At 38.9% G+C, this 14524-nt stretch overlaps 2 protein-coding genes across 4 annotated transcripts in view; both read left to right on the forward strand.

Moving 5' to 3' along the window:
• The window catches only part of LOC116647490 (keratin-associated protein 4-6-like), an 11651-nt gene extending 5250 nt beyond the window's left edge, over nt 1-6401 (forward strand). The window contains exon 2 of one of the 3 annotated variants that reach the window (XM_032428902.1): nt 6000-6401. In XM_032428902.1, the coding sequence (XP_032284793.1) occupies nt 6000-6401 (402 nt within the window). Of the gene's footprint in view, nt 1-5960 lie in introns of those variants that run through there. The other 2 variants (XM_032428903.1, XM_032428904.1) reach the window with 2 other exon arrangements.
• Nucleotides 6402-13528: 7127 nt separating this feature from the next.
• On the forward strand, nt 13529-13918 carry LOC116647680 (keratin-associated protein 2-3-like). The gene has a single exon (XM_032429234.1). It carries the CDS (start codon nt 13529-13531, stop codon nt 13916-13918), a length of 390 nt encoding a protein of 129 aa, XP_032285125.1.
• The last annotated feature ends 606 nt before the right edge of the window (nt 13919-14524 follow it).

Below are 14524 nucleotides of genomic sequence, written 5' to 3' on the forward strand. Positions count from 1 at the left end.
GCAATGTCCACAATAGCCAAACTGTGGAAAGAGCCAAGATGTCCATCCACAGATGAATGGATAAAGAAGATGTGGTATATATATATACAATGGAATATTATGCAGCCATCAAAAGGAATGAGATCTTGCCATTTGCAACGACGTGGATGGAACTGGAGGGTATTATGCTGAGCGAAATAAGTCAAACAGAGAAAGACATGTATCATATGACTTCACTGATATGAGGAATTCTTAATCTCAGGAAACAAACTGAGGGTTGCTGGAGTGGGGGGTGGGGTGGGAGGGATGGGGTGACTGGGTGATGGACACTGGGGAGGGTATGTGTTCTGGTAAGCGCTGTGAATTGTGCAAGACTGTTGAATCTCAGATCTGTACCTCTGAAACAAATAATGCAATATATGTTAAGAAAGAAAAAAAGAAGAAGAAGAATGTAGCAGGAGGGGAAGAATGAAGGGGGGGAAATCGGAGGGGGAGAAGAACCATGAGAGACGATGGACTCTGAAAAACAAACTGAGGGTTCTAGAGGGGAGGGGGTTGGGAGGATGGGTTAGCCTGGTGATGGGTATTGAGGAGGGCACGTTCTGCATGGAGCACTGGGTGTTATGCACAAACAATGAATCATGGAACACTATATCTAAAACTAATGATGTAATGTATGGGGATTAACATAACAATAAAAAAATTAAAAAAAAAAAAGAATTCCTTATATGTTCCATATACAAATCCTTTGTGAGATATATGTTAAGTATTTTCTCCAGTGTGTGACTTGCCTTTTAATTTCCTAAACAGTATCTTTTTAAAAATTTTGATTTTAATTTCAGGTGGTTAAAATAGTGTTATATTAATTTCAGGTGTACAATAGTGATTCAACAATTCCATATATCACACTGCACTCATCACAAGTGAATTCCTTAATCCCCTTCACCTATTTCACCCATTGCCCACCCTCTGGTAACCATCAGTTTGTTCTCTATAATTAAGAGTCTGTTTCTTGATTGGTTTCTCTTTTTTTTCCCTTTGCTCATTTGTTTTGCTTCTTAAATTCCACATGAGTGAAATCATATGGTATTTCTCTTTCTCTGACTGATTTCACTTAGCATTATACTCTCTAGCTCCATTCATGTCATTGCCAATGGCAAGATTTCATTGTCTTCTGTGGCTGTGGCGATAGAGACCCCATTTTCTTTATCCATTCATCTGTTGGTGGACACTCGGATACTTGGGCTTCCATACATGGGCTGTTGTAAATCATGCTGCTATAAACACAGGGATGCATGTATCCCTTCGAATTTGTGTTTTGGTATTTGGGGGAGGGAAGGGAAGACCCAGCAGTGTGATTACTTGATCATATGGTAGTTCTACTTTTAGCTTTTTTTTTTTTTTTTTTTTTTTTTAGAATTTTTATTTATTTGATAGAGACACAGTGAGAGAGGGAACACAAGCAGGGGGAGTGGGAGAGGGAGAAGCAGGCTTCCTGCCAAGCAGGGAGCCCGAAGTGGGGCTAGATCCCAGGACCCTGGGATCATGACCTGAGCTGAAGGAAGACGCTTAATGACTGAGCCACACAGGCACCCCTACTTAGCTTTTTGAGGAAACTCCATACCATTTTCCACAGTAGATGCACCCCCCCCCCCATGTTTGCATTCCTACCAATAGCATGGGAGGCTTCCCCTTTCTCCACCGCCTCACCAACACCTGTTCTTTCTTCTGTTGTTGATTGTAGCCACGCTGACAGGTGTGAGGTGCTATCTCATTATAATTTTGATTTGCATTTCCCTGATGGCAAATAATGATGAGCATCTATATGTCATCTTTGGAGAAATGTCTGTTCATGTCCTCTGCCCATTTTATAATTGGCTTATTCGCTTTTTGGGTGTTGAGTTTTATAAGTTCTTCATATATTCTCGATACTAATTCTTTATTAGACACGTCATTTGTAAATATCGTCTCCCATTCAGTTGGTTGCTTTTTAGTTTTGTTGATCATTTCCTTCACTGTGCACAAGCTTTTTATTTTGATGTAATATCAATAGTTCATTTTTGCTTTTGTTTCCTTTGTCTCAGGAGACAAATCTAGAAAAAAAGTTGCTACAGCCGATATCAAAGAGGTTACTGTCTAAATAGCATCTTTTGAAAAGTAAAATTTTTTTGATGGAATCCAATTGATTGATTGTTCTGGGATGCAATTAAGTTAACAGTTTGATCCTTTCAAGACTTACTTATAAACTCTGTGAGATGGGATCAGAGCACCCTTTACTCTAGGGAAAAAACTGCCCCACTCCTGAGGCAATATTATTCTAAATACTCTAACCAATGACCCCTGAATTCACTCTGAATTCACTCTGGCTCATGGGAGCATGTGCTGTTTCTGGCCTTGTGTCAGCTCCAAGAATTGTTCCCCTTGTCTTTTATGGAGGTAGGGTGGGGCAGGGCAGCTCTTTTTCTGCCCTTGGCTAGTTTCTTCATGCACATGCACTCATAAGTACTCAGCTGAAGATGCAGGTGGACCTTCTGCAGATCTCTGAGGTTCTCTGTGCAACTCTCTTTTCTCTGGTACTCTATTCTGTGAATTGCTGCTGACTTGGCCTCCTTCATCCCAACTCTGTCTCCTCAAGTCAGGAGGATTACCAGGCTCTATCTGGTTCTCTCTCCCAGAGCTGCACCCCCCGAGAAACTCTCTTCAAGAAATAAACTGAGGCAATTCTAGGGATCACCTCATTTGTTTCCCCTAAGGTACCAGTGTTCTGACCCGACAGCCAATGTCTAAAAACCACTGTTTCATTTATTTTGTCTAGTTTTTTAGCTGCTTCAGGCAGAAGGGTAAATCCAGTCCCTAAACTCCTCAGCAGGAAATATAAGTCCCTTTTTTTTCCCTCTGTTCTTCAATTATTTAAAAAAATTCATGTAATATAAGCAAATAGATTTTCTGTATGTGTTCCCTTATTTTTTTCTACCCATCAGCATTTATTTTTTTTTTCCAAATTTTCATTTAAATTCTAGTTAGTTAACATATAGTGTAATATTGGTTTCAGGAGGAGAATTCAGTGATTCATCACTTACATATAACACCCAGTGCTCATCCCAACAAGTGCCTTCCTTAATCCCTTCACCCATCTAGCCCATCCTCCACCCACATCCCTCCCTTATTTGTTTAGACACATTGTAGAACACTATAAACACTTTGCTCCATCTGCTTTATCATCTCTTAACAATATATCCTGGAGATTACTTCATAGTAGCATATAAAGATACTCCTTATTCCTTTTTACAGCTGAATAGTACTCTATCATGGGGATGCACCAGGGCTTATTCACTCCTACACTACTGAAGGACACCCAGGTTGTGTCCAGCTCTTGTTTTGTTTTTACAAATAGCAGTGCCATGAATAATCTGGCATAACATCTTTTTACAGTTTTGCCTGAGTACCTTGGATAATTTATAGAATTGGGATAGCTGAGTCAAAGATTAATGCCACTAATTATTGTCAAATCTTTTTAAGAAAGGTATAAGCATGCTATTTCCACATAATCTATTAGACAATGTCAAATTTTGAGTTTTTGACAGTCCCACAGGTGAGAAGTGGTATCCTGTATAATTTCATTTCCATTCCTATGTGTGAGACTGGGCATCTCTATATGACGAAGAAAGATCGTCATTTTATTTTTCCATCAGGTTTTTCCTCTTCTCCAGTCTAATTTTAGAAATGCTTTATATATTAAGGTCATTGGCTCTTTGTCTTTGGTATAAATTGCAAGTATTTTTTTTTCATTCAGTCATTTGTCTTTTTACTTTGTTTCTGGTGAGATTTTAAAATATATTTTCTTTATTACAAATGATTATCTTTTCACTATCAGAATTTAATTGCAAAATGTATGTGTATACAATTGAAAAAGATATTAAATTATGAGTCCTCTTTAAGTGAGTTCTCCTGCCAACTCTACTGCCCATTTTGTAAGTGATCCTGGTTGACTCTCTTTGAAGTGCGATTGCATCACTATCCTCCTTACTGCTCCCATTGCCACCAATCTAGACAGGCATTCATCTCTCACCCCTAGCCTGCAACCACCACCTAAACTTTCTTCCTGCTTCCTGTCACTCCACCCACCCCCAGCCAAATAATATTTTAAAAGCCTAGATGTTCTCTCACACCTTTCTCCCAACTGTGTGATGATACAATATCCACTTTCTTTGCATAAATTCAAGAATATCTTTACATTCTCATTTTAGCAGTGGATTATTATTTTTCTTTACAATCCTACAAATACCAACCGGACAAGTCATTTACTCCATCAGAGGCCAAAAATAAACCCCCATTCAATAATATCCCCACTGTCTGAATGTTCTTCTTTTCTCCATCCATCTAGATTATCTATAGTATGATAAAGGGTGAGTAAATGCCCTATGTTTTCCATAAATTCCACATTCACTCAACTAACATTCATTCAGATCAATTACTAGGCACCATGTTTATATATATGAATAAGCCAATCTCTGACCTCATGGGGTATATAGAAGGATTGGGGGGGCTATGAACCAATTATGATAGAGTGTGATACCCTATAGCACAGATATCTTGGAGCAAAAGGGAAAGAAGGATTCGTTTTGAATGTGGTAGCTGTCAAGAAAGACATTAGAGATGAGTTGGTATCCAGACTAGACATTTATGTATGAGCAAGAGTTTGTTGAATTGACAAGGGAGAAAGCACACTTACACAAATGAAACAGTATGAGAAAGGACATGGATTACTCCTCACACCTGTTTGAAACTTCTAAGAAAGAACCCTATTGACTATATGACTTCAATCTATCTGAGCCTCAATTACCTCATGTCTGAAGAATTAAGAAAAGTTGTGACCACCTCTTAGAGCCCTTGTGAAGTATAAACAAGGTAACAAAGATGACTCAAAATTCCTGACATACAATAGGCACTCAAAAATAGTGTTAGTATTATCTCATATTTCATAAGTGTACAGATTTAAATACATAATTGTTATTTATCAACAATGTTCTATATGCTTGCCAAACCCCTACATATGTATCTTGTTTGTCTTATTCAAGTGCCTACAGGACACAGATTAAAGCTTAACCCCTTAGATATGATTTATATCAAGCAAAATACCTCAAACATAAGTTTTTGAGAGACAAAAGCTCAGAATATAAGAAAATATTCAATATACATATTCTATTGGGTATGTTCATCCACTAAAATATGAGAAAAAATACTCCTTTATGATACCCTATCTCTGAAGAACATGTCCATAATAATTTTTAAAAGGACCTATTCATGCCAATGGGTTTTTTACTATTTAATAGTAGTGAATCATTGCATTATAACTTTCAAATTGAATAGATTCAATAAGACAAAACAGATAGGAACTTTGTTAGGATCCTTCATACCTCACTGGCGATCCATAAAATCCAAAGGAATCACAGTATTCTTCACTGCACACAAGGGACACCCCCCCCAAGATGGCTCTTTCATCCTATTTTCCTACCAGAATTCTCATATGACTTGTTGTTAACCTCTTGACAGCAGATTTAGTCATCATAAAATCCATTCTCAACATACTATCCTGGAGTTAAATACATAAATGAAGATTTAATACTTGTGAAATCCAATGAAACAATGCCATGGGATGGGACTACTTTGGAAGACATGTCAGACAAGAGAAGAAATAACGGGAGCTGATTCACTTGGTTTTGACCAAATCAGAGAGCTCACAGTACAACAGGAAAAGGAAATGGAGCCTTTTCTATATATAGGTATATTTACCAGATAAACATAATTATCTAATTTACTAAAACTAACTGATTTTCTATTAGGATAAACAACAAGAAGGGTCCTGCACATGGTCATAGTAGCTCTCAGCAGGGTATAAAAGTGACAGAGGGCAGGGAGAGATCACACTTGAGAACCTCATTCTTCTGGAAACCCACCCAGAACCTCCACCCTCTGACACCATGGTCGACTCCTGTTGTGGCTCCGTCTGCTCTGACCAGGGCTGTGGCCAGGAGACCTGCTGCCGCCCCAGCTGCTGCCAGACCACCTGCTGCAGGACCACCTGCTGCCGCCCCAGCTGCTGCGTGTCCAGCTGCTGCCGCCCCTCCTGCTGTGGCTCCAGCTGCTGCCGCCCCTCCTGCTGCATCTCTAGCTGCTGCCGCCCCTCCTGCTGTGGTTCCAGCTGCTGTGGCTCCAGCTACTGCCGCCCCTCCTGCTGCATCTCTAGCTGCTGCCGCCCCTCCTGCTGTGGCTCCAGCTGCTGCCGCCCCTCCTGCTGCTGCCCTTCCTGCTGCCTGCGCCCAGTCTGTGGTCAGGTCTCCTGCCACACCACTTGTTATCGCCCCACCTGTGTCATCTCCACCTGCCCTCATCCCATGTGCTGTGCCTCCTCTTGCTGCTGAGCCCCCTGCCGTGTGACCACCATCTCTGTTTACCTCTGCCCTACAGATGTAGACCCTCCTTTTGTGCTGAGCATTAGGACATATGAAGGCTGGTTGACCTCATTCAACAGGTTGAGCCTCATGATTCCAATGAACCCATCCCACTAACTCTGTGAGCACATTCTGGTTCATGTTAAGCTCCTTCCATTATTATCTTTTCCTTTCAATATTGGTGCCAAATATGGATATTAATTTGTAATCCATCAGCTAAAAAATTATCCCACTCCTCTAAATTTCTCTTTCTTCCTTATCACTTAGGGGCTCTAGATTATCCTTCCTAACAAAGTGAATATTATCTGTAACCCCTATGCAGTACTGATTTGATACCCTTTGACCTGGGATTCAGTCATACCCTTAGACCTGGGAGTCCAGTTATGTAGTTTCTAAAAGAGTGAATTTCTTATGTTTTGTTGCTTCTCTGCTTTCTAATAAACTTTTCTACACATAAAAATTCATCGGCATTGTTCTCTATTGTTTTCATGATCATTTTACTCAGTAACTAGGCAACTATATTTTACATGATGATACAGGAAGAACACTCATGCTGAAATATTGAGAATAAGTGCTATATCAAATATGGATAATTTAAGATATTGGAACAAAAGCAGCACATATGTATGTGCACATGTGTATGTCTTAATATCCTAAATTGGGACAGATTTAATTCATGTCTTTAGCTCTTATTTTTAAATTTTAATTTTTTATTGAGATATAATTGACATATATATTTCAGGTATATACCATAATAATTTGATACTTGTATACTCTAAGAAATGATTACCACAATAAATCCAGTTACTATCTGTCACCATACAAAGTTACAAAAATTCTTTTCCTTGTAATGAGAACTTTTAAGATTTATTCTTTTAGCAACTTTCAGGTATGTGATACAATATTATTGACTATAGTCACCATGCTAACATTACATCCCCATGACTTATTTATTTTATAACTGGAAGTGTACACCTCTTGACCACCTTCACCCAGTTTGCCCACCCCCAACCCCACTCCTCTCTGGCAACCACCAATCTGTTCTCTGTATCTGTGAGTTTTGTTTTGTTTGTTCGTTTGTTCATTTGCTTATTGAAATCATACAGTATTAGTCTTTGACTTAACTTAGCATAATATCTTCAAGATCCATCCATGTTGTTGCAAATGGCAAGATTTCATTCTTCTTTATGGGTGACTAAAATTTCATTGTGTATCTACACCACATCTTCTTTATCCATTCATCCATTGATGCACACTTAGGTTGTTTCTCTAGCTTGGCTATTGTAAATAACGCTACAATGAACATAGGAATGCATATATCTTTTTGAATTAATGTTTTCATTTTCTTTGGATGAATACCCAGGAGTGGAACTGCTGGATCATATGGCAGTACTATTTTTAATTTTTTAAGGAACCTCCATATTGTTTTCCAGAGTGGCTGCACCAATTTATATCCCCATCAACAATGCACAGGGTTCTCCTTCTTGAAGCCATGCTTTGCAATCACATGTTGGGATACCCCCCCTTCTATTACATCCCCTTCAATCAGTAAGCCCAATGTAGAAAGAAGGTTATAATGACAAATTTAAACATTAATAACATATTTTTAAATGAAAAGCTTAGTAAAATTACATAAATACAATAACAAATGAAAAGTTTAATAAAATTAATTATATAAACAAAGATAAAAAACTAATGAAGTAGAAAAGGTCTGGTAAAACTGATCAAAGAGAGAGAAAGGGAGAAAGATGATGACTGAAAGACTGACAAATAACATTATGTTTGAAAAGGGAAATAATCAGCTCCCAAAAGAGTAGAAACTTTTAAAAAACATATCAGAACATTACATATAAGTTTATACCAATATGTTTGAAAATTACAATTGAATTGACTATGTCTAGAAAAATATAAATTAGTAAAATTAATTCTAGAAGATATACAAAACATAAATAAGCCAATAACCATTAAAGAAACTATACCTATGATCCAAAATCCATCCTCTACATATATTGATACTAAAAAGCCAGACCCATGTTGATTTATAAGTTTACTAAACCTTAAAGTTCTCTCCCACTCCAACTAAGAAAAAGAACAGAAGTAAAATCTTCCCAATTCATTTTTAGTAAAACAATATTAAAAACATACAAGAACAGGGCGCCTGGGTGGCTCAGTTGATTAAGCGACTGCCTTCAGCTCAGGTCATGATCCTGGAGTCCCTGGATTGAATCCCGCATCGGGCTCCCTGCTCGGCAGGGAGTCTGCTTCTCCCTCTGACCCTCCCCCCTCTCATGTGCTCTCTCTCATTCTCTCTCTCTCAAATAAATAAATAAAATCTTTAAAAAAAAAAAAAAAACATACAAGAACAATGTGATAAAGGAAAATTATAGGCCTATATTATTGAAGATTATAGATGCAAAATTCCCATAAATACAAGTGAAATTTAGCAATATATAAAAGGAGTAACACATCATAACCAAATAGAGTTTGTCCTAGACATTCAGGAATGCTTCAAAATTAGACAATATTTAAATAGGCTTGTTGATACTACTATATTAAAGAGGAAAAACTTCAGGATTATATCAATAATTCAATAATATGGCAAAATTCAAAAACATGGGAAATTCAATAATGGGAAAATAATTCAATAATATATAAATGTATTAGGGTTCTCCAGAGAAACAGAACCAATAGGAGACAGATATAGATATAGATGCACATTCATATACATAAACACACACACACATATACAGAATCATACATATATATATATAGAGAGAGAGAGAGAGAGAGAGGTATTTATTTTAGGGAATTGGTTTATGTGATTACAGAATTTGAGAAATCCTAAGATCTGCATTCAATAAGCTGGAGACCCAGAAGATCTGATGGTGTAAATTCCAAATCAAAAGCCAACAGGCTCAAGACCCAAGAAGAGTCAATGTTTCAGGAAAAGACTGATATCAAGGGAGTCAGACATGAGGAGCTCCTTTTTAGTCAAAGTGAGGGGACATTAGCAGTTTTGTTCTATTCAGACCTTCAGTTGATTGGATGAGGTCTACCCACATTGGAGAGGAGGGCAATCTGCTTTATTCAGTCTACTGATTTGAATATTAATCTTACTGAGAAACACTTTCACAGACATACCCAGAATAATGTTTGTCCAAATGTCTGGGCATCCTATGGCCCAGTCAAGTTGACACATAAAATTGGCCATCACAACAGCCATTTACTATTTAAAACACTCTAAGTAAAATAGGGCTAAAAGAGGACATTTTTATCCTAATGAATGCTATTTATCAAAACTTCATAGCAAACATAATAGTTAACAAATAACAAGTATTCCTACTAAAGTTTAGAATAAGGCAAGGATAACGCATATCATTCATCATTCATTGTTGTATTTGAGATCCTCACCAATGCAATCTGATAAGAAAAAAAGTGTTACCAAAAAAAAAAAGCTGATATTTGTGGACAATACTGTTGTCAACATAGGAAATCCAAGAAAACCCACAAACTTGTGCTAAAAAGAGAGTTTAGAGAAATCACTATATAGAGTACTGACAAAAAAAAAAAAAAAAAAACAATAACATTCTTATAACTTGCAAGAGTCAATTAGTAATTCTAATTTAATAGGAAGGAAGATTTCATTCACAATAGCTACAAATATTATAAACTGCTTCAAAATAAGTCTAACAAAACTGTGCAATGTTTATGAAGAAAAGTTCAAAATACTCTTTGGAAATCTGTATGTAAATGAACAGTTAATGTCAGGTTTATTACTGGGAAGATTTAATATCACATATATGTCAATTCTTCCTAGTTGAATCAATAAATTTAATGCCATTCTGATCAAAATTCTAATGAGATTTTTTAATAGAGTATGATTAACTGTTTTTAAATGCATATAGAAAAGAAAAGGTCCAAGATTAGCCAAAGAAATGCTGAAAAGGTAAGTAGAAGGGATTTTTCCCTATCAGACATATATCTTCTCCCATCCCATAGGCTCCCTAATTTTAGTTTTGTCCACTGTTTTCTTGGCTGTGCAGACACTTTTCATTTTGATGTAGTCCTGATAGATTATTTTTGCTTTATTGCCCTTGCCTCAGGAGACATATCTAGAAAAAATTTGCTATGGCAAATGTCAGAGACATTACTGCCTGTGCTGTCTTCTAGGATTTTTATGGTTTTAGGTCTCATATCCATTTTGAATTTGTTTTTGTGTATGGTGTAAGAAAGTGACCTAGTTTCATTCTTCTGCATGTTGCTGTCCAATTTTCCCAACACCATTTGTTGTAGAGACTGTCCTCCCATTGGATATTCTTTCCTGCTCTGTTGAATATTAATTATTAATCGACCATATAGTTGTGGGTTCATTTCTGGATTTTCTGGTCTGTTCCATTGACCTATGTGTCTATTTTGTGCCAGTACCACAGTGTTTTGATTACTATAGCTTTGCACTATAATTTGAAGTCTGGAATTGTGATGTCTCCAGCTTTGCTTTTCTTTTTCAAGATTGCTTTGGCTATTTGGGGTCTTTCGTGGTTCCATACAAATTTTGGGATTGTTTGTTCTAGTTCTGTAAAAAATGCTGTTGGTATTTTGATAAGGATTGCTCTAAATGTGTAGATCAGGAAGTCCCTTTTTAAATCAATGACATTTCCTGGTTGACCACTGAGGAGGAGGAAGAGAAATAAAAGTTACCCAAATGAATGGAAATGCAGTGAACATCTAATTTGACTTTCTAAAAGTCTTTGTCCAAGCTTCACAACAAAGATTCCTAAAATAATTGACTCATTGCTCTGGTAGATTAGATTATTCTTCTTAATGTTTACTACATAATGTTACTCCTTTTAGGAGAAGTATCCTCTCCCAGTCTCCCACCCTGTGACTTGGACTTCACCATGTGACTTGCTTTAGCCAGTGGGATGTTAGAGGACATGATCCACCCAAAGACTTTAAATATGTCCGCATGACTGCCTTGCTCCCGTGTGCTTATACCATCAGAACCAGGGTTGCCAACTGAAATACAGGACACTTCATTAAATTTTAATTTCAGATAAATAACAAATTTTTAATGTAAGTATGCCCCATGCATACTCAGACAAACTTATACTAAAGATTTATTTGTTCATCTGAAATCAAATTTTAACTTGGCACCTGTATATTTATTTGCTAAATCTGGCAACTCTAATTCAGAAGGAAGTCCCAAACCAACCCACTGTCAGAAGCCAAGACCAGCCTTAATCAGCCAAAACCCAACTGACCTGCAGACATGTGACCAAGAAATAAATACTTGTTATTCTATATGCTGAGAGTTTTTGGTTGCTTGTTATGCATTACAGCTGACTAAATCAACCATGGTGGCAACAAGAAACTAGCTTGCACATAATTCTAGCCACATTATCTCAGAGAATTACTTAGTCTGCACCTGCACACTAAAAATCAACTAATATTGTAAAGGAGCCAAGAAAGAATCTTGGGGTGAAGAGATTTAGAGAATGAATTTAATATAATTCACATCCATGATATCTTCCATGATATCACTGAAGCAAAAATAAACTAATCCCCTTTTGAAAACAATAAAAAGCCACTCCCCTTAAGCTCAAGGTAGTAACTTTAGGACATTTGATTGGTGGTTTGCAAGCTCCTGGTCCTTTCTTTCATTTAATGCTCACAGAAAGTAAGTGGGGTTAATGGAACAGGATTCTTTTCTTTTCCCCCTCAAATCCAAAGGAAAAGTACATCACTACTTCATAAATAAGAAGTAAATTTATGGAACTCATCACAAAGGGTAAGGTATGGGGTGAAGTATAATTAAAAAACAGTAAAAGGAATTAGATAAGCGCATTATCTCATAGTGCCACAATGTGTTACCAGAGGGAATCAGACTACACTTTGAACATCCCGGAACAAGCAAACCCCACACACCCACCCACCAATAAGCCAAGATCTGTTGATCGCTTCTCAGAGAGAAACCTCTGCACTGGTGCACAGATCTGACCCAGCAAACAAGTCCTGGGGCCCTTTCGGATTATCTCTCACTGGGACAAGACACTTCCCTACCTCTTTTCCATTATCACTTTTAATGATGCTTACTTAAAGACTTAATATAAAAATGGGGGGAATACTTGCAATGTTCTCTCTGTCTGAAGACTATGGTCTACCGAATAAACATAAACCTCATAGTAGAGGCTGCTTACTGAGGACGGAGGAGACCTAGACCCCATCGTGTGACTGTGGTGAACCCACATGACCTCTCTTGTAAGATGAGGGGATAGGCCTATATGTTCTCTACAGCCCCTTCCCAGAATCTACACATGCAATGATTAATCCTGAATAAATTACAAAGATAAAAATTGCAACAGATCCTTGATGAAAATTTTACAGTAAAGGTAGAAGTTGAGTTTGGTCGAGAAGAGGAGGGCATTCCAGGTAAATGGGGCAGAACAGCCCAGGACCTACTGGGGAAGAGTGACTAAACCAGGATGGCAGGGTCCAGGATACCATGTAGTCCCTCCTCATCTGAAAACCACAAACCTGCCTCTCGGTGAGTCATGGAAGGAGACATCTAGGAAGCAGATAGATGTCTACTGGCTGGCACAAGAGTGTTGCTATTAACCTGTTACTGTTAGAGGCACGGGTGTAAATAAGGGAAGTCACTGTTTGGGTGGTAATTATGTGAGTCTTTGAAGTCCAGCAATAAAATGCTGACTTCAAGGCTAAAGGGCAGAATGATTAGATGCTATTCTAGTTTAGAAAACATACTCTTTTCTCTTGTATGAGTTAGGAATATTTCAAAGGAAAATTCATCAGAATTGAATCTAATGTCTACATTTGGTAAGAATAAACAATATGGAAAACAAAGGAATGTTTGTGGTTGGGTGCATGGATGTGTATAAGGTGAAGATTCAAAAAACATCATTTACTCAATGCTAAATCCTCACTAATTGGCCAGAAGATTAAGAAATAATCATGTGTCCTGGTGGTCATCAGCAGCTGGCCAGGGTATATAAAGGCCCCAGAGCCCGACAAAGACATTCACACCTGACAACACCCAAATCCTCTCACCAGTCCAACCCAAACCAACCCCGCACATCACCATGTCCGACTCCTGCTGCGGCTCCACCTGCTCCTCCCCGGGCTGTGGGGGAGGCTACTGCCAGCCCTGCTGCTGCCGTGACCCCTGCTGCTGCCGCCCCGTGTCCTGCCAGACCACCGTGTGCCGCCCCGTGACCTGCACCTGCCGCTGCACGCGCCCCATCTGTGAGCCCTGCCACCGCCCTGTCTGCTGTGACCCCTGCTCCCTGCAGGAGGGCTGCTGCCGCCCCATCAGCTGCTGCCCCACGTCCTGCACGGCCGTGGTCTGCCGCCCCTGCTGCTGGGCCTCCACCTGCTGCCAGCCCATTTCTGTGCAGGCGCCCTGCTGCCGCCCCCCCTGCTGCCAGCCTGCCCCCTGCCGCACCACCTGCAGGACTTCCCCCTACTGCTGAGACCCCACCACCCCCACAGAGCAACACACTGGAGCCTAAGCACCCATTCTGCATTTCAAGAAAGTAGAAAGAAAAATAGATGTTTTTCATAACGTGACAATAGTCATTTTTACATCCTACCATTTGGATACACAAGCAGATGTCCATCACCACCCTCAGCCAAATTCCTACGTCTCCATCAACAGAAGACACCATGGATGGTAAATCTCTCTTCAAAGGTCCTCAAAATGGACTTTGCAAACCCATCCTGAACTCTGAGGGCTGCTCAAACCCTCCCTGCCATCTTTTGTAATGTGCTGCTCACTTGTTTTCAATAAACTCATTTTTCCTGTAAACTTCCCTGCTTTCTGATTCATTCAGTAGTGCATGTTTATTAGTGTACACAGATGATCAGACAAGGAATAGGAAGAAGGAAGACAAGACAGAGAAGGTGAGGAAGACAGGAGAGGAAAGGGAGAGGTGCTAGGAATCCTGATATGCATCTTAGAAGGTGGTACAGGATGGCCAGGCTAGTCCTCAGACTGCTTACGTGGGTAGGAAATCTGTGCACATGGGGTCCTCCAGGGTCTGTCCTTTGCCCACATGTCCAGGTTCATGTCTCAACAC

Source organism: Phoca vitulina, unplaced genomic scaffold (assembly GCF_004348235.1).
Source record: "Phoca vitulina isolate PV1807 unplaced genomic scaffold, GSC_HSeal_1.0 scaffold40, whole genome shotgun sequence".
Lineage (NCBI taxonomy): Eukaryota > Metazoa > Chordata > Mammalia > Carnivora > Phocidae > Phoca > Phoca vitulina.